The sequence below is a fragment of the Indicator indicator genome, chromosome 12, assembly GCF_027791375.1.
Source record: "Indicator indicator isolate 239-I01 chromosome 12, UM_Iind_1.1, whole genome shotgun sequence".
NCBI classification, from domain to species: domain Eukaryota; kingdom Metazoa; phylum Chordata; class Aves; order Piciformes; family Indicatoridae; genus Indicator; species Indicator indicator.
Window position 1 is genome coordinate 22,174,383 of NC_072021.1, and position 26,196 is coordinate 22,200,578.

Sequence of the window (26,196 nt, forward strand, 5' to 3'; positions counted from 1 at the left end):
CTTGCAATTCTTTAAATATTTCAGTAGCTCAGTGGAAATCAAAAAGAAACTGTAAACCAGTTGGTTCAATTCTTTTTCAGTTGTAAAGGTGTGTGATGTTGTCACTCCTGAGGTGAATACAGAAACTAGCTGCCATGGACTGAACTACAAAACAAGGTCAAGTGCAAAATCAGGTCAGGATAAAGAAGAAAAAACAAAATCCAAAACAAACAACCACCCCCCCTCAAAAAAAACAAACAAAAAACCAAAATACAAACAAACAAATAAATAAAAACAAACAAAAACAAACACCCCCCCCCCCCCAAAAAAAACCAACTAAAAGTAGGTCAGTTTTCATCTTGCTAAAATGTTTAACAGCCAGATACCTCCAAGCATCTTGCTAGAAGCCACTTTGTTAAATGTATTTATTGGTGCAGTGGTGGAGAAGGAAAAAAAATCCTAAAAAAAACAAACCCAAAAATCCTCAGTCTGTCATCATGATCATCCTGCAAATTCCATGTTAGCTCAATTGGGTACAGAAGACTGAATTTTCTTCAGCTCCCTTAGACTGATAGATAATAGAACTATCAACAAACCCCGGAGCACTTGAACAGCCTCATCTGGAGGGTACATAGAAGCAGTAGGCACAGCTATCCGAGCACACATGGCACTGTGTGGTTATGGGTTGAGCCCTTGACTATTCTGAGCCTTCTGCTGAAAGCTTAAGGCAAGCCTAGAGGACAGAAAAACCTGTCAAGAAAAATGAAATATGGAGCTGAGTCAGTAACTGGCTGTCTAGTGAGAAGCAGGGTGTCTCCAGACCTTGGGAGGACCTGGCTAACTATAGCCATGTCTCAAAGTACCCTAAGAGGTGGCCTGGTCCAACAAGACTGAATCTGTGCAGCATTGTGTGGACTCTCCAGGGGACAATAAAGCTGGTGAAGGGTCAAGAACACAAGTCTTACGAGGAGCAGCTGAGGGAACTGGGGCTGTTCAGCCCAGGGAAAAGGAGGCTCAGGGTAGACCTTCTCACTATCTACAACTACCTGAAATGAGGTTGGAGTGGGGTGGGGATTGGTGTGTTCTCTCAAGTAACTAGTGATAGGATGAGAGGAAACAGCCTTAAGTTGCACCAGGGAAGGTTCAGCTTGGATATTAGGAAATAATCTTTCCTGAAAGAATGGTCAGGCATTGAAACAGGCTGCCCAGGGAGGTGGTGGTGTCACCATTCCTGGGGATGCTAAAAAATCATGTAGACATGTGCAGACTTGATGATCTTAGAGGTCTTTTCCAACCTTAATAGTCCTATGAATCTATGATTCATGGGACAGACTGGATGGATGGTAAAGAGACATTGCACCAGAGTGCAATACCCAGAATGCAGGGCATTGAGGTGACATTTTCCCAGAAAACAAGGAATAATCATGGAATCATAGAACAGCTTAGGCTGGAATAGACCTTAGAAATCATCTAATTCAACCTGCCTGCCATGGGCAGGGAAAAAATTCTCCACTAGACCAGGTTACTTGAGGCCCCATCCAAACTGGCCTTGAACATCTCGAGGGAGGAGATGCTAATAATGAACAACATATACATAGAAGATGTACAAGTCAATCACTGGGGGCAATGAACAGGACAGAAAGGGATTGTTCTTCTGTAGGCAGGCTTGCCAAGACTGTAACAGTTTGTTACAAACATCAGAAAGCCCTGAGCACTTTCAATAATATGACAATGAATGATGTCCAGTGTTGATGAGTGCAAGGGTAAGAGGGGAAAATTAAAATGGTTTGTACAGCTCACGTGACTCTACAGTTGGCACACAAGTTCCACAGAAAGACTCCAGCAGCCTGAGGAAAACCAGTGCTTAATGCATTGATGCTTTCCAAAACAGCAAACAAGATATTAGGAAGCACAATGAACCAGGCAATAAATAACACAAGGACACTTTGGCACCACTTACCAGCTCCAGCCTCACTTAGAAGGAAAGGATTCATTTATCTCTGTGCTAATGCAACATGGTCAGAGAGTGCCAGCACCTTTGTTGTAGACAGGAACAATGTGGTAGAGGCAGGTGGCATTTCATTGGCACTCCTGCCCCCATAGCTCAAAGGACAGGGTCTTGCCTCACCTTGTTAGAAGGTCACCAAGCATCAGAGAGCCTGCAGTACAAAGCCATCTGCTCAGCCACCCCCTTGGCTCAAGCTGCTACAACATGGTGCCATCCTGGCACCCACAGAGAAAGCCCACCTGTGAAACAAAAGCACATGCTTCTCACAGCTCTTCCAAAGCTATTGTGGAACTCTTATAATGGCACACAACAACAGGTGCTCTAACTCCACAGGCATCAGCAGAAAAAGATGAACAAGAGGTATTAATACAAGAGAGTTTAACCCAAACCTCACCACTCCTAGAGTGTGCTACAAAATTAATTAGTGTTTCTGTTGCAGGGAGAATGGAGGGATTGAGAAAAAAAGGGATTGAGAGCTAGATGTGAAGCCAAGACTGTTCACTATGATATAACAACTGCATGTGTCCAGAGGGGATACACTGGTACCCTGGGGACATCAGAACTGTAAAAATGCAACATTTGGTGCTGGCCCTAATTAGGATGTGATGATGCTGCTGTGATATTGGAGATGCCCAGCTTGTTCCTTAGCTTGGCCCAGAACTCTTCTGTGTTGCACCGCTTCCAGCCTCCAAATCCCTCTCAGCTGTCCTCTGCTCACAGCAAGGACTATGATCCCATGAGTTCTTCCCAGTCCCAGCAGCACACAGTAGGAAGAAATCAGAAAAAAAATGTTCCATTTAACTGCTTTTCCCCAGCCAGCAAAGGTCCAGGATAAAATACCACAGAATCACAGAACGATAGGGCTTGGAAGGTCATCCAGTCCAACCCCCCCTGCCAGAGCAGGTTGACCTACAGCAGGTAGCACAGGACAGCATCCAGGTGGGGTTTGAATAACTCCAGAGACAGAGACCCTAGCGTGTTTTGGGTTCCAGCACTCTACCACTCTCAAAATAAAGAAGTTCCTCCTCATGTTTGGATGAAATTTCCCATGTTCAGCTTTGTGCCCATTACCTCTTACCCAGGACATGCCACAGACATGGGACTGGGACAACAGGGAAGGATCACTGGATTGTGAGATACAGAGGAGCAACATAGTACCTTGAGGAGAGGACAAGGACAGAAAAGATTGAGAGATGTAGCATGGCAGGATCATTTTGAGTATGGTTGTAAAATATCTTGTGCTTCTGCAAAAACACCCAGGGGAGGGGAAAGCTGTGCGTGGAAGAATTGCTGTTCATGCTTTTCTTTGGAGGTGTTTCAAAGTCATTCCAAATGAGACACCAGTTTGTTTACAGCCCACAGAAATCAGCATTGAAGTCAGTTGATCAATACCAGTTTCCAACAGCTGGGGATCTACCCCATAAGCAAATTAGCTCACTCACCAGGTCCCTTAAGTGTGCTTGGGGATAAACTATCTATATTTAAATCCCACTGATGTAGGAGAGACTTTCCTTAAGTCTCTTTCCTGTGAGGTGACGTCTCAGAAGAAGTAATAATCTTTCTACCAAAGAAAAGGAAGGAAGTTCCTCTAAATCTTAATAGATGAGTCATAAAAATTGTGACATTCAGAAGCACCTGGAGTTAAGTGGGAAGACTGAAGACACAGAGTCCTTAATCCTTAGATAGGGAGACAGGTGACTGGTAGAGACATGCACGCCTGTTTGCATTTAAAGCTCTTTATTCACTGGCTCAGCAATTCTGCTCTGGCATTTATTTTTAATGCTTTATTTTTGCAATTTGACTTTCTAATGGAAGCACCTGAAGTCACCTTCCTTAACCCTTCACAGTGATATAAATTAGAAAGAGCAACAAGAGGAAACACAACAGAAAGAACTTGGCTTATCCCTCCTCAATAAGAGATTATTCCCTCATAAGCAATCAGCACCCACACGCAAAGATGCAGGATTTCCTTTTATTTCCTCCAGGTACACTCAGGGTGGGAAAAACCTAATCCCAGAAGTCCTTGCATCCCAGTGCTGAGACTCATATTTATAAGCATGAACTAAAATCAGACAGGCAGAGAAGTCATGGGGTTTGCTTTTCATTTTCTTGTCCCTTTTTATTGTTTGGCTGCAGTCAGCAAGGAACAAAGAGGAAGGAAAGAAATGCTCCCTGTGATAACCAAAATGCTCCAGAGAGTTTCACCTTTAGGGTTATTTTAGAGGATAAAGCCAAATACAAGGATTGATGCTAACAGAGTGACCCTGGCTGCTTGCAGCACTTGCTAATTAAATCAGACCAAAAAGTTGAAATTTGCGTGGAACTATGTTTATAGGGACTGTTGAAATGAGAATAATAGAACATTCTTCTGAATCACTGCAGATCTAGACAACTTTCACTTTGCCTCCTTACCAGTTTCCCACCCTCTGTTCAATATTACTCCCCACTGCCCCCACCCCATGTGAAAAAAAATACCAACAATAAAGAGGCATTTCTGCTCTTTTTTGAGTTTTGTCAACAAAGACCCAACTCCTTGAAAGCCACCGGGATGGAGACTCTCCAGGAGCAGTTGTTTGGTATACCTGGGGCAATGGGGAGAACATATGAATTACTTTGCACACTCTCCTTCTTCTGCAATCATAGAATACCAGGTTGGAAAAGTCCTCAAGGATCATCTGGTCCACCCTTTTGAAGATCGGGTACAGCCAATTTCTTGGCTGAGACTGAGACACCAAATTAATTTCATGCCTGAGAAATCAAAGCTTTCTGAAGGCACTTTGGTTCACCAGAAACCTGATCAGCACAGAGGACAGAGAAGCTGAAAAGATTCATAATTCCTCAAAAACCTCTGAATTTACAGCCAATCCCTAAAACCAGCCATGCACAGAGGCAGTAACTGCTTTTCTCAACAACTTGCCTTGCACATTAAGACAGGTTTTTTTCTTACATGAGAACACAGCAGTCTTTTTAAAGAGGGTGCAAGAGCTCTGAGCACTGTGTGAGATTTAAAGTAGTTCCTCCTCATCACTGCCAAATAGCTGGGTTCCCAGCATTCCCAGGGGAGAAAGGACTCCTCTAAGAAGCTTGACAGGGCAAAATGCCCTTGTGTGTATGAGGGCTTCGAACACAGACCCATTCTGTGAAAGCAGCCAGCAGCAAACTATTCTTCATAAAATAAGCATATGCTAATCCAAGCCTCCAGCACTCAACTCTGAGTATCTGAATCCCCCATGGACATCTGTTTGTCAGTCCCACAGCACTCAGGAGATTAGTCATCTTTTAAGAGCTTAACACAGCACATTGTCTGACAAGACCCATGCTCCTGTAAGTTTTCCCCCAGGTGTGCTTTATGTGTGCAATGATCAGAGCAGCTCTTTTCGTCCCTGTCCTCGTTCCTATAGCCTCATCTTCGTATCTCAAGATTTTTCAGAGGGTAAGAAGTTATTTCTCTTTCTGACAGGGCAATCTGCTACGTGCTCTCTGAGAGACAGGCTGCTACTTAGCTTCTCTTGATGAAGTCATGATATCATGGGCAAAACTTCAGAGCACAGCAAGCTTGCTCTGTAGGGGAGATCTGCCTTCGGTTACAAATGATGATTAGCATTTTCCTTGAGCTTCATCCAAGCTGGATAGATGAGAGGGTGTTTTGTGAATAGGAGCACATTCCATCTGCCTAGCAATTTGAAAAAGGGGAGAAAAATTAAAAGCCAAATACACCAGATCTTGTCTTTGGATCACTCCTCGCAGCACGATCTGAAGGGAATTCAGTGTGGAAGTAGAGAACAAGAAGCATTTTAATCCTGGCATTGATCCTGACTCTTTCGCAGGTCTTAGACAAGGGATTTACATTTCTGCAGAGCCCAGCTGGAAGACAAACAACCCATAATGTCTCAGTTTCTCCAGCTGTGAAATAGGCATAGGAGCGCCATAAGAAATCTGCAGCAATTTTGATCGCTTGTGTGCTTTGTTGGTAAGAACTGACAAAGACAGATGAGATTCAGGATCAGGCACAAATTTGAACATAGGAAGTTCCATCTTACCACGAGGAGGGACTTCTTTACTTTGAGAGCAGTAGAGCACTGGAACACGCTGCCCAGAGAGGTTGAAGAGTATCCGTCTCTGGAGTCATTCCAAACCCACCTGGACACTGTCCTGTGGAACCTGCTCTAGGTGAACCTGCTCTGGCAGGATAGTTGGACTAGATTATGTCCAGAGGTCCCTTCCAACCCCTGCCATTCTGTGATTCTGTGATCACCAAAGGCAGAGTTGAAGGTTAGTATATGCTTATTGCTCCAGCAGTGCTGCCTGTTACAGTTACATGAAAAGAAGGAAGTCTTAAACATTAATGAGAATGCTTATAATGATATAGAAAAGTCCTTTTAGTCTCTGACAGCTCAGCAGATGTTGAAAATAACATTAAACAAAAAAAAAAAAGGCTGGATATGTTTTGATCTTTGACTCAAAGCCCTTTCATCTCCCATCATTCAACAGCAATCATTTACCCTTAAATTGCAAGATAATTCACCTTTGGTTTTTATGTCAGCAAGAGGCTGCAGTTAAAAAAAAAAGAAAAGAAAAAGAAAAAAAGAATAAAAAAAGAAAAAGGAAAGGGAAAAAAGAAAAAAGAAAAAAGGAAAAAAAGACAAAAAAGGGGAAAAAAAAGAAAAAAAAGAAAAAAGAAAAAAAAAGAAAAAGAAAAAGAATGAAAAAAAGGCGGGTTTTGATGCCTTTAATTTTCAGTTCCCTTCCTACATACAGCAACTAAACTTTCACTACATGTTTGACCCCACCACATATACATTCTACTTCCTGCTATAGAAGATAGATCTGAATTCTTCTGAAAAGATGCCCCTAGCTGTAAGTGTTTAAACTCTGCACCAAAATAGTCTCCTCCTTCGCTCATCATGAACGCCCAACATGTACTGGAAATACAGATGGGAGGACACTGCATCAGCCCAGGTGCTCGTATATTTATTATACTTCCAAGAAGGGAAGGAATATTTAAAAGCTCTTGAGTTTTGGTGTTTGAGGTTTAATATTTCAGGCTAAACTATGTGCTTCTAGAAGTTTTATGAAACTACCAAAACCCTGCTGAGCACTAGAAATGTTTATGTGGAGCCTTGACTTATTCAGACTTCCCAGGCAACTTTTATGCTAACCATTCTTTGCTGCTTTTATCTACTTGACTAATGAATTAATAAACATGGTAAGAAAGCAACAATTCCAACATATTCTGTTGGGATCTATTTCTCAAAAAAGAATAGTACTCAGGAAAAAAAAAAAAGTGCTCAGAAAGGGCTAATCCAGCAAGTTCAATAGAGATTGTATCATGCTACCAGTCTGCTGAGTCTTGGTTAATGTTATCCTGCCCCTAGGAAGAACTCACACTACTAAAGGCTAGAGGACTTCTGGTGAGCTTGATGTATGAGATTGTGATTTTGTGACACCTGAGGGCACAGAGCAAGTTCATGTTGGTCTGTGAAGCACTCACAAGAAATGCTTATGGAGCATGGGGGAGAAAGTTGCACAGAGTCAGAGTCCATTACAACTAAGAGTTGTCAAAAGGGGCAAAAATGGGAAGAACACACAAAAAAGGGAAAGAAGGACAAGTGTCAGAGCGTTTCAGTGTCCTTTGAAAGCACACAGAGATCCTTGATCAACAAACATCACCTTAGAAAAACTGAACTTCTGCTCTAACCCTTTATCTGTCTTGAGTATAAACAGACTCTAAGCAACTCTTCTTGCAGAAATGCCTACTCTTAAGATATCTGTGTCTGGTCAGATGAATGCCACCATTTTCTCTCCACAGCCACACTTTCAAGTATTTAATAGTCTGTAGACCAGACAGATTCTGTTTGCATGATCAGCAAAGGGAGCTTATGAATGGTTATTTATAAGACCATCATTGTTATCCACACTCATAGCAAATATGTCAGTGTAAACTCAGGACCAGCCAGAGCGTACGGACACATTGTCCATGGGATGTCCACAGAGTAACCCCACTGATGGGACATGGATCCACTGGGCACAGGACCACCTCAAAGGACTACTCTTCCAGGGAGGTGCAGACACAGGCATGGACAATGTCCTACTCACCAGCCTTGGTGACTTCTACTCATGCATCTGATAGAGAAAAGGATGCTGACATCCTAATATCCTAACCATACTCCCAAATAAGAGCATGAACCCCTGCCTGTGGTAGCAATAAATGGAAGAGTAAGGGAAGTGAGAATGACTTGGGTCCTCAGGGAAATAGAGTCTTGGCTTTAGACTTGAAGTAAGATTAACACATGAACTTTTGGTAGTCCTCAGTGGTGCAGTCAGAGGAGATGGAAAGATAATGGGATCACAGGGTAATTCAGATTTGAAACGGCCACAGGAGAGCCCCAGTCCAGCTCCTCACTCACAGCAGGAGGTCAGACCAGATTGCTCAGGGGTCTAGTTAAAAATGTGCATTGAAAAGAAAATACGTTAAAATATTTATCTTAAAATTTGCCTTTCTCCATAATACCTAAGTGAGCCTTAACAGTCTTTACTGTCTATGTTCAAGTTTCTGCCCATTACTTCTTGTCCTGTCACTGGCCTCACTGAAAACAGACTGATCCTATCCTCCTGACACCTGCCCTTTAAATATTTATAAGCATTGACAAGATCCCCACTCAGTCTTCCCTTCTCTAGGCTAAAAAGCCCCAAGTCTCTGAGCCTTTCTTCATAAGAGAGATGTTCTAGTCCCCTAATCATCTTTGTAGCCCTTTGCTGTATCCTCTCAAGTAGTTTCCTGTCCTTCCTGAACCAGAGAGCATACATCCTGTTCTATAAAGAAGCAATTAAAAATATTAAAGAATACCTGAAGAAGATGAACCTGCAGAGAGCATAAACTAAAACTGCCTTTGTCATCGGGCTCTAAAATTTGACAGCCATTGTTAATACTGTTACCACCGCCTGTGATTTTCACTCTCATTTCTGCCAGGATATTACTCCCAAGGCTAATTTATAAAGAACCAGCCATCTTATGGGAAATAGGAGGGAATATGAACTAGGCTTGCTGTGAAATGTGGATTTCAATCACCTTCTCAGTGATCTCTTCCCTTGTTATCTCTGTAGGGTCTTTCCAATTCACTTGGTTCACCCTCCTCTTTCCTGAGATGTTCAGGGAGGGTTGACTCTCCTCCCCCCATACCCCATCTCCAAACAGCAGGGTCTTAGTGGGATGCTCCAGGGATTTTCTACATGAGCTGTTATCTGTTTATGATGTAGACTAACCTACTGTCATTCTCACTGAATCACAGAATTGTGGGGATTGGAAGGTACCTCTTGTGATCATCTACTCCAATCCCCCTTCTAAAGCAGGGTCACCCAGAGTAGTTTGGCCAGGATCACATCCAGATGGGTTTTGAAAGTCTCCAGAGAAGAAGACTACACAGCCTCTCTGGGCAGCCTGGTCCAGTGCTCTGGTATCCCCAAAGTGAAGGTTTTCCTTATGTTCAAACAGAACTTTCTGCATTCCAGTTTGTGCCTATTGCCCCTTGTCCTGCCGCTGGGCACCACTGAAAAGAGTCTGGACCCATCCTCTTGATACTTGCCCTTTAGATATTGATAACCTTAAGAAACTGGTAAGATATCCTTTCAGGCTTCTCCTCTCCAAGCTAAGCAGTCCCAGGTCTCTCAGACTTTTCACATAACAAAGATGCTCCAGTCAACACTGGTGGGAGAAAAGGCATTGAGAAAAGACCCTATTGCTCTCCATACCTACATGAAAGGAGGTTGCAGTGAGGTGGGTGTTGGTGTCTTCTTCCTAATAACAAGTGATAGGATGAGAGGAAGTGACCACAAGTTGCACCAGGTGGAGATGCTCTCCACCTGGAACAGGGAAAACGTTGATTTCCTTGGCAAAAAGAAGTAAGAAAAAACAACATGGCAGTCAGCCCAGGAAGGCAAGAAGTCAACTATGCAGTAACAGCTCTTGAGAGCACTGCTAGGGGCTGGTTGGTTGGTTATTGAGCTACACTGTTATTAATTATCAGCAGAGAACTAGAAAATGAACTGCTCTAACCTAAGTAGCAGGTGAGAGTGGTAATTCCCCTTTGGTGCAGCAAATCACATCCACAAAAATAGCTGCATCGATGGGGTGTGTTGCTTGTACTGTCTGTGCCAACAGAAATGGTAGCGAGATATTACCTTGATTGAGGCAGGCAACAAAAACATGGGCAAAAGTGCAGCAAATGGAGGAGAAAGTAACATCCTTTTAACAAAGGAAATATTAACACTTAAGTAAAAAGATCTGCAGAAGCTAAGCATTATCTCATCACAAGCACTAGAGATCCCTCTCTGGCTCTCTACCTTATCAATGTACATTGACAGTCAAAATACAAGTCCTTAACTCAGCTCAGTTTCAGTGGATATATATATATATGCAGATGAGTCTGCCTAAAATTCAGATTATTAGCAAATAATGTGTGTCAGCACTATTTTCTCCTTCTGCAGGGGAAATACTTCACTTTTTAGTAGGCGCTAAAGTCCATCCCTATTCAGCAAGGCTTTTAAGTCACACGTAAGTGATTTGCTGAATCAAGGTTTTTATTACTGCCTTCTTCATGCCGACTCACTGAAAGAGGAGTGTAAGAAGAAAAGGGTTTAGGGCAAGACTCTCTGACACTAACAGTCTTTGGATAAGGCACTGCAAATTGAAGTCAAAAAAGGAAAATTATCTCTGGCACACAGTAGAAAAGTCTCCAATTTAGTTAAAAGCACTCCACTACACACAGTATCATCATAAAGTTACATCTGAGACATAAGAAATGTCTATGGCTTAAAATAAATGTTATATATTCCTGAATCCTTTCTGTCTTGCAAAGTGAGACCCTAGGTTGCACACCTATCCCTGATGAAATACTGATGGCAGAAATAGACAAGCTCCAATCATTTCTTTGAGGAGAGAAAGAAATACAGTTCTAGCCAGAAAAAAAAGTTTGGACTTTTGCAAGTAGTCTTAACAAAAAAAAAAAAAAAAAAAAAAAAAGATGTGTGAGCAGAAAGGAGATGATGAAAAAAATTCACAATGTATTACCTGCTGGTATTTCATCTCTTGCCTCTGTGTCTGGATGTATTGAGTTTATGGGCGAGATGGATGTATAGCAATATACTTGTAACAGTAGCGTTTAATACAGAGCGGAAATGGGAAGAGAAGAAAATACAGCAAGAACTCTCTGTTGGTGCATGTGATTTTTGTGTTAGCATCTAACTTTCACCTATACCATGCTCCGGATTGTCACTGAGCTGTCACACCCTGTGGGCTGCAGAAGGAAAAGGCTCCTGACTCCTCAGCCATTGGTTGAACATCACACCGTGCAAGACCACAGAGCTAACTAGACACACTCACACTGCAGAGCGCTTCTCATGGATCTCCCCTTTAGCCCTGGAATGTAATCTTCTATTTGCCTTCTCTATGCAAGGTTGTGTCTCAGAAAGTTGTGTCACAGATTGCTGGAGCAATTTTTTTCTAGCACGGTGGTAGAACTCCACTAGCACCGCGATGTTCTGGGCTCTAGGGCAGGATAAAAAATGCATACAACACTTGAAAGAAGCATTGACAGCCATCCTGGGTGCAAAAAGTCCAACTTAGGGTATTGTGTAATCACACTGGCTTTCTGGAGAAGAACAAGATGAAGATTATGTCTTGGTTGCTCTGAAAAGAACTCTTTGTACCTGCACTGGCAAGTATTGCAGAGCAGCAGGCACAGATGTACAAGAAAAAAACCAAACCCTGGTGCTGGCGTCCCAATACACAAAGTATCCATGAAGTTAGCTAGCTTCAACAAGCTCCTATGAATGCCTCTTATTGGTCAAAGCTCATGAAGTGGAAACCTGTAATACATCTTTTAATAGAATTTCAATCCACAGAGATTTAATTTGTGAGAGTGCTCTGAAAAGTGAACTAAACCTGAGCCAGGGAGTATGCCCAGGTGGCTAAGAAGGCCAGATTTGCTCCACAAAGAAGCCTTGGTAACTTAACTAGCTCTTATCATGATATGATAGAGAAAGCAGCATCTGGTGTGAAAAAGGGAGTCAAAATGACACTAAAACCATCAAATGAGTACTGGCCCTTTCAGGACAGAGCCTCTGAAACTCCAGCTGATAAAACTTTTCAGTGCTGACTGGCAGGACACTGGCAGTTTGAAGGTAACAAGTTAAAGATGTGGAGATTGCCTGTGAAGTGTTTTGACATGAAGGCAAGTAACTATGGTTTGGAGCAACACATAAGTTGTGGAGGTCCCCAAAGAGGGGTAAGGCATAGACAAATCAATATGCAGTGAAAATGGTCACTGCATGAATCTGCTGGGACAGACGTTTTTGTTCTCAACATTTGCTGAGACTTATCCAGACTTCCCAAGAAAGCAGCTGTTATTTTCACATATCTCTTACTTTGCCCTCAGACTTGCACAATTTCCCACAGAATTTACCCTTAGTTCACCTTACTTCTCCCCTTCCCTTAATGCCAGTGAAGACTACAGAAATTTTTGTGATCAGATCATCAAATGATGATGGTGTTGGATTGGTGGTTAGACCTGATGATCTTAGAGCTCCTTTCCAACCTTAATGATTCTGTGATTCAATAGGACCTCATCATTACAAAGATGCAGAAGATGCCTGTACTCAGGCACCGAAACTGCAGACATGGACTTCATTGCATCCACATCATTAACTCCCCTTACCTTCTGAACAAGATAGCTGCATCAAAACTGCTTATGGAGCACAAGTTAACTCAAACTGTGCTGATACTTGGGCAAGCACTGGCAAATGTGGGTTGAAAGTGTGCCAGGATATGCTCTAACAATTTAAAAGTGTAACAAGTCAGTTCCAGTGTCCTTGGTGCTGTTTAATTTACTAGTGGAAATTATCTGACATTTTTCATCACCACTTGTGACTGCTGAATTGGATCCATGGGGCTTTTTACATGTCTTCAGCTTTGGTACAACACCAAGATCCTCTATGTGGTCTGCTGCTGTAGGAGAAAGGAGATAACAAATGGGAAATAATTGAGAACAGAGCACTGAAGTGACTGAAAAGCAAAGAGAGAGTGACTTGTGAAGACGAGGATAACTGCTAGCATTTGAGGAGTTTAAAAGCCAAAGGGGAAGAAGAATTATTTGTGGGGTCTAGTAGAGTTTCAGTAGGTGCAAGAAGCTGAGAATGAGAAAGGGATCTTTAGCAAGAGCAGAGGGAAGCATTTATCAACACCAAAGCCTGCTGGACCATGAAATAATCTCCTGAATTAAATGGTGGCAGTCTTACAGCTCAGGTCATTTTAAATTAGACTGGTCAAAATACTTGAGTGGATTCTTTAGGGAACAACTCAATAGCAAGTCCTAAGAATGGCTATGTCAACCTTGCAAGCAGCTCTGCTGCTCAAGATAATTAGACTCCACCATGCTGCAATGAAAAGAGTGCTGTCTGACACTCAGAAGACATTAGATCTTTCACTTGCAGTGTTTGTCATGATACTGTGTTATTTATCCATTGCTCTGACTTGAGAAGTCTCTCTGAAGAGGCAGGCAGAGCCCTCATAAGTCAAAACTTCTGACTACTGAAGATGATGAAGGACTGAAAACAGTTTGAATTAAACCTTTTAAAAGGTTAGCACCAGTGAGAGATTTTATTGAAAATACCCCTCAGCAAGGCATGATACATAGCAATGTGTGAACAAGGAACATGTCTGAACTAACAAACATGCTCTGACAGACTCGGTGGGGCTTTTTTTTTTTTGTTTGTTTTATTTTTACTGTGTTACATTTCTGTCTGCTCACAAATGCTTGACTGACAGGTGTGGAGGCTGGCATCTCTCATTTCAAAACAGATAGGGAATGAACATCTGCATTTCTCAGAGGATACAAACTTTCCTCAAAACAAAAGCATTTCCCTCACATGTGTTCATAGAATCATTCAGTCAGGGTTGGAAGGGACCACAAGGATCATCCAGTTCCAATCCCCCTGCCATGGGCAGGGACACCTCACACTAGATCAGGCTGGCCAGAGCCACACCCTATCCAACCCTTTTGTCAAGAGAAGCACCAATTCAAATGAAGCTCCTGTGATGTGTTTTGATTTCTTCAGGGTATCCTCAACTGATGGCTAGAAACTGGACAGAGCTGTTCTCACCATACAGTCCCTCGCCACAAGTTAGCAGAGCATCACTCAACAGCGTTGGCTCACAAGCTCTGATGACCATATATTGCTGGAGAAAACTATCCACCTTCTCACAACAGCCAAGATAATGCCTAAGTTCTGCATAAATAGCAAAAGAAAGAAATGGAAACCTGTGGAAATAGCCTAGGGAGCAGGGGGGGATCCTTCTGGCTACTTATTATGTCTTCTGACTGAAATGAGGAAGGAACATGCTGAACGATTTATTCTCCCAGTTCCTTTTGAGATATGCAGTAAAGCTTTTAGCCTCATTTTACAGTTGCATCTGCAACTGATGATCTCCAGTTTGCAAAGTCCACACATCCAGTAGTGATTAAGCATTAAACTGGGTTTCAACCAGACTTGTATTACTTGACCTGAATAACTTCCCGACTGCTAAATGATTTGGTTGCTGCAATCATTTGTATAAACCCATTGGCATCTACTGCTTTTCAGAGTTGACAAGAGGTGACAAGGTGACAAGAGGTGACAAGGTTAGTCCTGGTGGTGTCATGTTTAGTAGCTGACAAAGTGGACAAATGTCTATCTCCATGGACTGAGCTCATACTGGGGCTGCTCCTTCTGTGGGGTCAGAGAGACAAAGGGGTGTAGGGAAGTCAGAATAGATGAAGTGAACCTTGCTGTTCCAGGGAAACTCACTCCCAATGCAGAAACAAGCCCTGCTCTCCAATTCTGCCCTTTCCCTGGTGTGCTTCTGTCTTGTGTATTCCAAATTCTTCATGATAGGAGAATGACCACTACTGTGTTAGCAGGTTGGGAAGGACAGAAGTAGGACATGAGACTGCTATAAGAAAGGAAAGAGGGTTATGGAGGAGGTGGGATGAGCTGGTGGTCACTCCAAGGAAATGATGGTGAGATCTGGGAGGTATTTATCTCATCTTTCTTTCTCATCACCTCTGAAGAAGCTGTGAACCTGAGGAGGATCACTGGGTGCTTTCTGAATCAGTATAGTATTTAGTATCTTTTTAAACAGGTCTTTCTACTCACCAGATGAAACTACGAAGTTCTTCATTCAATTGTTACCCATTTCTTCTCAAAGTATTCTCTCCTTCCATTTTTCACATGGCCAAGGAAGGCACAGGATGCTAAATTATATCTATTTGCCATGACAGAGCTTGTGCCAGCACTGAGCACTGACAATGAACATTGCAGTTCAGCTCATGTATTTCTGATGGCACATTTTACAGTGCTATATATAAAGTTGTTATGGCATCTATTATTCACTGCCAATACAGTTCAAGTTAAAATAGGTTTTATGTAACAGTTCAAAGCAATATTTTAAGAAATAACACTTGTGTCAAGGCTGCTGTGTCCTACCAGATTTTGACATTTCCAAGCAATAAAGATCTTTATCCAAAATGCAAGGTTTTGGTGAGACATCTCCTTTGCAGACTTTATTTTTCATCTGCAAGCAATAGAAAAAGAAGCACATTTTAATAAAATGAACAGCCAGCTGAACTTTTGACATGGCTGTTATCTTTCTAGGTGGAAACTGTGAACACTAGAAAGTGCCTCAAGGGATGTTCATGACAGAGAACAACGTCCCATTAACCTGAACCTCTGAAGAGATTCTGGAGATGTGGAAAACACAAGTGGGATAGAGTCATTGGAACACTAAGAAGATTTCTATTATGGGCACAAGTTTATATCTGTTTTTCAGGACACAAGACAGGAAGAGAATGTATTTCCTAATTTCTTTAGCAATGAAAAAGGTTTTATAACTGTTCTTGCAAAAAGGGCAAATTCAATGTCTCTTAAAAACAAAAACAAAGACAAACAAAAAAGGACCATTATGAGCACCATAAGATTCTCCAGGTTGTGTGCTAATCATGTGGCCCAGAAGATATGATGTTCTAGCAATATTCTGTGACCTTTTCTTTACTGCTTAAGATCTCTACATGTTTCTGATGCTAGATATACAGACATACAAAAATCCTAGTAAGACCAGTCTACTTGCATGAGATATGTTTTGCACAGCTCTGTTCTTCACTCTTGTCCAAAAAGGGCAAAGGAGAGCAAATTCTATACATCAGTTTGGCAATAAATTTAGTTTATTAGTTGTGTTTGACAGGCATGATGTTTCCTTTTAATCTTCTTGGTTACTTGCTGGTTATGAAAACATACTGGAAAAAAGTTGTAAGGCTGACTGTGAGCTCAGTGAGTCCCTTCTCCACATGCCCACAACTTCTAATGAAATTAGGGAAGTTTTAACGTGCAGGATGATTCCTTTCACAAGAAATATGTCCATGTGAGTCCACAAACAGATAAACAAAATCCAGTGAAAATGATTTAAAAGCACCATCTGCTCTTTCAAATGCAGCTGGGGAGAGGTACGATGCAGTCCAAAAATCCATTTCATTTTTGTTATATTTCTTTCAAAGGAGATGTTAAACAAAACACTACTGGTCCTAAACGTTTTCCTCCTGAGAGAAATGTCTAAGCTACAGTTGAACATGGATCTCAAATAGTAAAATGCAGGAAAAGAGAAAAAAAAACAGGTGGAAAGAAAGTGTACAAATTCTTAGAGAGCCATGGTTGAAGAACATTAACTGCTTAAGCTAGGTAAGTCATTAACTGTGAAAAGTTAAATAGGTTATTCAGAGGTACATTCATATTAGGCAGAAAGTTAAACAGGAGCTATCAAACCAATAGATGACACAAGGCATGAGTGCTGCATTTATTTAGAAGTTAGGTAGAGTTGGGACTGGATTAATTCACATGAAGGACCTCACCATGGCCATGTGGTTAAGCATGGCTTTATGCAGAGATACCAGGTAGAGGTACAGAAATGGGATTTTACCAGCAAAACATGGAACTATTAAAGGAGACACGACTTTACTTCTTGATCTTCCAAAGTTAAATTCACAGAACCATTAAGGTTGGAAAATACCTCCAAGATGATCATGTCCAACTGTCAACCCAACACCACCATGCCCACTAAACTATGTCCTGAAGTGCTATGTCTACACATTTTTTAAATACCTCCAGGGATGATGCTTCCACCACCTCCCTGGGCAGCCTGTTCCAATGCCTGACCACCCTTTCAGTAATCTTTTTTTTTTTTTTTCTAATATCCAACCTAAACTTCCCCTGCTGCAACTTCAGGCCATTTCTTCTCATCCTATCATTTGATACTAGGAAGAAGAGACCAACATAATCCTTTCGGGGAGGTATAGAGAGCCAAAAGGACTCCCCTCAGGCTAATCTTAACTTCAGTTCCTTCAGCCCCTCCTCACTAAACTTGTTCTCCAGATGCTTAATCAGCTTTGTTACCCTTCTCTGCACAGGCTCCAGCACTTCAATGTCCTCTTGGAGTGAGAGGCCTAAGACTTGACACAGTACTCAAGGTGTGGCCTCACCAGTGCCAAGTACAGTTGGATAATCACTTTGAGACTCCTGATGGCCACAGTAATTCAGATATAAGCCAGGATGCTGTTGGCCTTCTTGGCCACTTGGGCACACACCGTCTCATGTTCAGATGGCTGTTAAACAACATCTGCAGGTCCTTTTGTCCTGGGCAGCTTTCCAGTCACCCTGCCCCAAGCCTGAAGCACTGCATGAGGCTGGTTTGGTGTTTGCCATTCTCCACTACTTCACAGGCAAACACTAAATGTGTCTTTTTGATTCAGAGGAGGAGAGGGGGCAACATGGAGATGGAGAGAAAAAGGCAGTAGCTATATTCCAAACAAAAGGATCACAACAATATCCTCTGTGTCCCCAGCAAGATTTCAGAAATACCTTTGCAACCGTTGTTCTTGACCATAAAAGTGCAGGAACATCCCACAACATGCATTTTCTTACAGATTCATGGAATTGTTTTGGTTGAAAAAGACTTTTAAGATCATCAAGTCCAACCCTCAACCCAGTACTGTCAGGTTATCAGAAGATTATGTCCCTGGATTGTTTAGCCTGGAGAAGAGAAGGCTCAGGGGTGACCTCATTGTTGTCTACAACTACCTGATGGGAGGTTGTAGCCAGGAGGGGGTTGGTCTCTTTCCCAGGTAACCAGCAGCAGAACAAGAGGACACAGTCTCAAGCTGCCCCAGGGGAGGTTTAGGCTGGAGGTGAGGAGAAAGTTCTTCACAGAGAGAGTTGTTAGATGTTGGAATGTGCTGCCCAGGGAGGTGGTGGAGTCACCATCCCTGGAGGTCTTCAAGAGGGGATTGGATGTGGCACTTGGTGCCATAGTTTAGTAGTCATGAGGTCTTGGCTGACAGGTTGGACTTTGATGATCCTTGAGGTCTTTTCCAACCTTTTTGATTCTGTGATTCTGTGATCTACATGGTTTTTCAAACCCTCCAGGGACAGCAACTCCACCACTGCCCTGGATATCCTGCTCCAGGGCCTGACAACCAATTTTGGGGAAGAAGTTCTTCCTAATATCCAACCTAACCCCACCCTGGAATTTGTCCTGATGAAAAGAGATTCCTCAGGCACTCCACTCCAGGATACACAGCATGAGAAGATTCTTTAACAATTTCATCCCTAGTAGTGCACACAAGTCCGCAAAACTCAATCATCTCTGTGCAGCAAACCATAACAGAAATTAGACATACACTAACCTCGACCCATTCCCATAAAACTATCAAAATTTGTTATTTACAGTGTTGAATCTTATGTAGTTATCACTGCCTGAAAACAAAGGTCAAACTCTCCAAGCACCAGGAGCATTTGTCCCCTTTTTGCACTAACTTAATCACAATTCCTGCTATACCACAACCAAAATCTATCCTGATAAAATTAGCTCAATCCAATTAAAGGACAAAGTATAGTCCTTAATTAGATGTTCTGATTATTCTGAAGCCCTTTTTTTTCCCCTTGGTTCATCTTGAGTTTAGGCCTGCAAAAGCATACAAATTAGAAAGGTTTAAAACGTTCTGGTTTTACTCATTAATTGCTTAAATTTGAGTAATGATTTCCCCAAAAGCACAAAAAGAGAAGTATAAAAGGAAAAACGTGGGATGTGTAACTTTTATTCAGGCCTCTTTTTGTTCCCTTTTTTCACATTTTATTTATAGCACTTCTAAAAAACTAAAGGAATTAAATTAGTATGTCTTCTTTTAACTTCATTAAAAATATCCAAATACTTTAATAAAGCAAAAAACGTTGACTTATTTGAAAAAGTTAGCAAATTATTTCCTTTTGTCTAGCCATTATTCTTCCTAATGCAAAGCTGAATATTTCCTGTCTGTGACAAATTCCAGTTTTGAATTTGCATGCACCAGGAAAGTTGTTTTGCTGCAGAACCAATCTATAGTGAACTACTTCATTATGAACTCTCTTATGGAAGACTCGCTGAAAAAAAATCCTCCACGTTAGTCTATGAACATTAATTAATTCTTGTCATTTTCATTACAGGTCATATGGGTTTCTCACTCTTCCTTCTGCCACTGATTTTTATTTTTAGAAACACTTGATAATCTCTCCCATTTTTAGTGATACTCTGCTGGCAGGGATGTAATTCAGCATTTCTTTCACCATGTTGAGCAACGCACAATCCATGGAGTCCGCTCTACAAGCTCACAAGTCCATGATGGGAGAAGGTTACTGACCTCAATCTGCTGAATGGCCTCTTCCCGCTGACGGATGGCCTCCAGGTCCTCTTCTGTGACTTCTGAGAGCAAGGCTTGGTCTTGGTTCTGGTTCTGCCACACGCCATCTCCTCCGTTAAAGATCTTCTCATCATCAGGTAGGTCAGAGAAGGGAGTCCTAGGGCTCTGCTGAGACTGGAGGATGGAAAGAAAGCAAAGGAAGTGTAAATGTTGTCCAGTTTTACATCACCTTCTTATGGGAAAAGAAAATATTAATGTACTTGGTTGCATAAAGAGTGGTGACAAGGTGAAGAGTAAATTACATGAGAGGAAACATATCAAGTCTTGCAGGAAGATCAGGGACCTGAAACCAGACCTCCTGAGCTACATTTGAGCCCCAGCAACCAACTTCAGTTTTCCAACTGTTCTGACAGAACGGAACATTTACATCCATCTGACAAATGACATGTTCACCTTGTTGTTTTTTTCTGAAAATTCTTCTGGAATTAGATATTTTCTCAGGCAGACATGAAACCTATGAATTTGTCTTGAACACTTTATGATCCAAACTTCAACGTACAACATAACAAAGGATCTTATCTATTTATGAAATTAATTAGAGTTTAAAAAAAAAAAAGAAAAAAAGGAAAATCATTGCAGTAATGTGCCTGCACAGTCATCAGTTTGAGGAACTCAATAGTTTGACAGTGTTCACTCAGCAGAGTTGACCTGATTTTGCTGACACATCAGATACCATTTCCTAGGTAGCTTGCTGTTCATGGGGAGCTGTGCGTCAGCTCCAGATTTTAACATGTTCATGTTCATTGCACTTTGGCACATGGTGTAGTGGTCATGGTAGTATTGGGTTGATGATCTTAAAGGTCTTTTCCAACCTTTAGGATTCTATGATCCAGCTGCATGTACACTGCAGAGAGAAGAACAGAGTTTTCACAAGATCTTCTTTTCTCAGCACTTAGAGCACATAGAGATTTTAGTCTCAGTTTGGACTGGACTTAGAGAACGAACTGAAGCAAGGCTGGATTGGAGAATCAGAAAGCCAAGCTCAAGTTCCCAACTAACAGGCATTACTGAAGACATCAATCTTACACCTGCACAAGTATTTCACTTAAAACAATGCACAGGGTCCTTCGAATTCAGCCTTAAGCTAAGCTTTAACTCCTAATCAAAAGTAAAGAGTGAAAAAACAATCCAAGTGCTTCTGCTGCTCTGGTTGAAAGAACAGCTTGAAAGAAGAAATGGCAGTTGCTACAACACATCCTTGACCTCTCCTGAAGTCTCTGAAAGATACAGAAGAAAACACGCACAAGGATTCAGGGAGACGTTCAGGTCTCTGCATGTGGATTTATTCAAGCCTTTACAATCAGTTTCAATGTGCCTGACAAATAAAGGTCTTTGCTGTCTTGCTGTGGATAAGCTTCAAAAGATATTAACATGCCTCAAATTCCCACAGAGTAAAGAGGAAACAAGGTTGTCAGAAAGATTGCTGCAAAGATTGCTGCAGGACTGGAGAACTGGAAAGACTTGGCACTTAGGACATGGTTTAATGGCTATGGTGGTGTTAAGTCAGTGGTTGGACTTGATGATCTTAGAAGTCTTTTCCAACTAAAATAATTCTGTGATTGCACAACTCCAGTGGATGTTGCAGTGGAAGCAATGCCAAATCACCACAGCAAGAATGAGAATTCTATCCAAGCATGCATGAGAGAGGTGGGAGGGATGAGGGGTGGTGAGAAGGAAAAAAAAAAAAAAGAAGAAAAATCACTTACAATGTGTTTCACTTTTTGCTTGTTTGCTTATAGATCTGCCTTGGAGGAACAGTGAAGGAGGCATAGAAAAAATGGGCAATATTTAACATCTGCAATCACATTTAGACACTCTAGCTGGCTAGATTTTAAAGACTATCAGGCATCTGGAAACACTTATTTTATTCTTTACCTCTTCCTTAACTCTTTAAAAAGTGTATAATTTCTGCATTTAGAAACAAGAATTTTGGCAGTTGCTTAAACCTTACATTATGAAATTAATTCATTTTCATTATTATTATTTGTTATTATTATTATTATTATCACCATGATCTAGCTGTAGACAAGAAAAATTATCCAGTGTGGTGAAGGAAGTGAAATGATGGAATTAGAAGAAAAAAAAAATTAAAACCAGCAATCTTTCAAACATATAACCAGAAGATTAAAATCTTGGACATTAAAGTCTGTCTTTGTTTCACCTTCTGCTTCCCTGGGATCTGTTATCTATGGAGAAAGGGTATGTTACAGGAAGAAAATAATCATTTAAAATGAGGTTAAAAATTAATTTACACTTTAAAAGACCCATTTTAATAGGATTAAGATGCCCTGGGGGTGTTTTATTGACTAATTATTATGTGCCTTGGACACTAACTTATCTGGTGGAGTGTTTTAATGCCAAAAGCATGTATTAATGGACTCAAGGAAAAAACCCTTGGGGTATTCTAATGTTTCATTTAAAGTGACAGAGGTGTACTTTCATCTTCACCAGTGGGTTAACTAGGACATGCAGAGGCATTTATACTGCACAATGCCAAGTATCCTGGGCTGCAAAGGGAAATCTAATGAAGTTTAGCAAGGGCAAAAGTAAAGTCCTGAAACTGGGGAGGAATAATGTCATGCACCAATATGGATAAATGCTTGACCTGAGGCTGTTTATCATGGAGAACAGAAGACTAAGAGTGGATCTTCTCAATGCTGGTCAATATCTAAAGGGTGGGGGTCAAGAGGATTAAGCCAGACTCTTTTCACTGACAGGACAAGGGGATACTTGTCCAAAATAGAACACAGGAAGCTCCACCTAAACATAAGGAAAAAAAATATTTCATTTGTGATGGAGAAATGGAACAGGCTGCCCAGCAGGGTTGTGGAATCTCCTTCTCTGGAGACATTAAAAACCCATCTAGACAGTGTGATCTTGGGCATCCTGCTCTGGGTGACCCTGCTTTAGCAGGGGATGTTGGACTAGATGATCTCCAGTGGTCCCTTCCAACCCCCCACTATTCTGCAGTTCTGTGAAGCAGGTGGAAAGGGCCCAAGTTTCTGCCCCCTGAAGATGCAGGAAGACAGTGATGTAATTAAATTCTCGTACTACTATCACAGCAAGGACACTGTGTCACAGACCCAGACCTAACTGAACATGAATGGACACTTAAAGCCATGCTTTCCTACACAGGCACGCATTTCACTGGAAGATAATGCAGTTACAAGTTTTCAAATGTTTCCTGTTCTGTTCTGATGTGGAAGCACAGGGTTACCAGGAGAGCCAGCCATACAGAATCCAACCCCTCAGATTATATTAGTCCATATAACACCACAGCTGTATCACAAATGTGTTTGATTTTGGCCTGTGTCAACTCTATTAGTCATCCCCACTTGCTGGTCCTGCTCTCTGTAAATAACACACCCCCTGAAATAACCCAGACAGTGCAATGCAAGTGATGCTGCACAGCCATCTCTTTGTAAAGCCAGCCATTCATGTGTTTAAATAGATAATGGTCTAGACACAGATGTTTTTCTCTAAACAAAGCAGTGGCTTAAGTTAATTTCAGAGCTGCTGAAGGCAATTACATGAGTTTGCATCCTTAACATCTTTGAGAAAATCCAACCACGGCTGCGGAATGAGTGAGTAAATCAGGAAACAACAGGATGCAGGCAGGCTGAGATTTCCTTCCAGACATAAAAATGGCTTCAGAGTAACATTAAATTTAGTCACCATCACCTGCTATTGGGGCATGGATGGTGGCTGCTTGTGTCGACTAATTAAAAGTGATTTTGTCTTTGTTCATGGTACAAAGCCTCTCATTTCTGTGATAAAATGAACAAATCCTCCACTTGAAAGTGGGAAGAAACTTAATGACTTAATGCTTGGACTCAATACAGCTTGATTTATCAGTGGCCTTTGTTCCCTTTTGAGTTGTTCTCATTGCCATATCTGACAAAATATTTTATTTATAGCAAGAAAAGATATGATAGAGGGATCCCACTGAGCTTCCACAGATAAAGCTCTGTTTGACACTACAGTGGAAGGGGCCATAACTCCATTTACAGGCATTTCCACATTAAATTTTATTTAGTACCAATTTTTATGCCCTGTAAATCCCTGTGTAATTTTCTGTTGGATTTCCTTTCATAAATTGTTAATTGGATGTGTTTGAAGTTGCTCTTTTGTTGAAATTCGCCTGTGGCAGATATTTGTCAAGATGTATCTATAAACCAAACTCTGCCTGTGGAAAAAAAAATGATAGGATAGAAAAAGTTGAGTATATCTGATATGTTCAGTAGTTCTTTTAAATTAAATTTTTAGGACTGAGGGTCATGCTATGATGTTATTCATCATATGTGAAAAATTATGCCCAGGCACAACATTTTTTTTTTTTCCTGCTGGATAAAATCTCTTCACTAAGATAAAATCATTGCTGCTTACAACTACATTTTTTATCAGATTTATTCTACCAACGGGGAGATGCTATATGGAGCTGCTGACATTAAAAAAAAATGTGAAAAAAATCCCACGAAACCTAAAATTGGGGTTTATCTGGATAGTGACAACTCCTGCCAGTATCCATTTTACCAGCAGTAAAATCTTTGCATCAGAAGTTGCGTGCCTGAGACCCCTCCAAAGATGAGCCCCTCCCAGCCCTGTGCCTATCTCACTCCCCGTTTGTGTATTAGAAGGCACAGGAGAGGGCCATTAGCACACATGATTTCTCCTCCTTGTACACAGCAATATCACAAGCTTTACAACCCATATCACATAAAATCACCAAGTAAGGCACTGAAATGACCTCTCTTGTAGTCCCCATATGGTCTTTACTCCACTCAGAAGCAGAAATTTAACATCAGCCCCGCTTCCTATAATACGAACCAGCCTTCATGGTTCATCTTCAGAGAGTTAGGGAATCTCCTGCACAGCAAGATGTGTGCTGGCACCATCTCAGTCCTGTAGCTCCCTTTTGTAACTCTGATGGCAATTCTGATTGCTCATTCCAAAACTGTCCCCTAATCAGAAATTAAGAACACAAAATGTTGACTGGAGAAGGATGAGAAATGGCTTCTACTGCCAGTGAAATGTTTAGAGGTTTCAAAGGATAATTTCTTTTCCACATCTCATCAAAACCTGAAGATACAGAGAAAAAATACATGACAGAGAAAGAGAGAGGCACACAGATACAACACCTCCATCTCTGGTTGGTTACCTGAGCAGCCTATAAAGATGTCCTCATAAGTCTCTCCAAAAAAAAAAAAAAAAAAAAAAAGAACTGTAAAACTTGATGTAAATAATTAAGACTTAGAGGCCGTCCAACAGATGAACAACATATTAGAGGGACAGGAGGGTGAAGGGCTGAAGAAAACTGTCACACACTTCTTACTTTCACTTTGGTGAAAAGGCAGTTGAAGAGGAGACATAATGGAGCTCAGTGCCTGAAATTAGAAGACGTTAATCCATTTCTACACCATCTCCATCCACTCCAACTTCAAACAGGAGCTGCATCTGGAGAGGATTTAGTTTCTGACTGTGTTTGAAAACACAGGAAGAGGATATTAACATAGTATCTTAGGATAGATATGACAGAGCTGTTGGGGAAGGTGAGTCTCTTAACTGGACTAAAAATCTGACTCTGGAGAATAGAATGCAACATGAGTTCCTTCTTTGCTGACTGCTTCACTCACATGCATATTGCAAACAATTGGAGCTGTTCTCATTGCCACTTGACTGTAAGACACTTGCCTTTGATAGACACAGCAGAGCTCACAAGTTCATTGTTACCTCCAAGTTTATATAAGCACAGATAAAAGAATTCTCACTCGTGTAAGCTAATTTGGTACTATATACTGCAGATTGTTCCAAGGAAATCTTCTGCAACAAGGAAAATAGAGTATTTTAGAGGTCTGATATGACTCAGGTAGTAAACCAAGGAAGATTGCTCCGTCTTCTCTAATCTCCAGAAGCCTTCTACACCTCTATACAGCCAGCTCAAGCAGAAATCAACACACCTCCCACACCCCTTGCAAGCTATCACATCTCCTTGGGTAACATTTTGGCTCTGGCTTTCAAACAAAATGCAAATGCAGAGGTGTTTATCTCTTGCTTTATAGGATGCATAGACATATAAACAGCCAGGATACACTTTATGGGGATATCCTATTCTCACCAGCATCCAGGCTTAGAGATTCACGTTTTATTGTGTGTAGAATAATGAGGCCAGAGTGCCTGCATTAAAGATCAATAAAATTCTGTAGATGGAGGGTCACTGTGCAGAATACTGCTGTAGTTACACTGCCTGCCTGGGTTGCACCCATTTTTAATAGCAGGTTGGCACTACAAGCTGTCCTGGACAAAACTGGCACAGAGCAGCCAGTTTGGTCTCCCTATCTACAATGTACAGCTAGGTTAAGAAGACAGATAAATTGGATTAGATGATCCTCCTCAAAC

General features: G+C 41.4%; 1 protein-coding gene across 1 annotated transcript in view; it reads right to left on the reverse strand.

The window, feature by feature from the left end:
* TSNARE1 (t-SNARE domain containing 1) overlaps positions 1-26,196 on the reverse strand; it is a 204,374-nt gene that overhangs the window by 31,904 nt on the left and 146,274 nt on the right. The window contains exon 7 of the mRNA XM_054385404.1: positions 19,741-19,905. Within this exon, the coding sequence (XP_054241379.1) occupies positions 19,741-19,905 (165 nt within the window). The remainder of the gene's footprint in view (positions 1-19,740; positions 19,906-26,196) is intronic.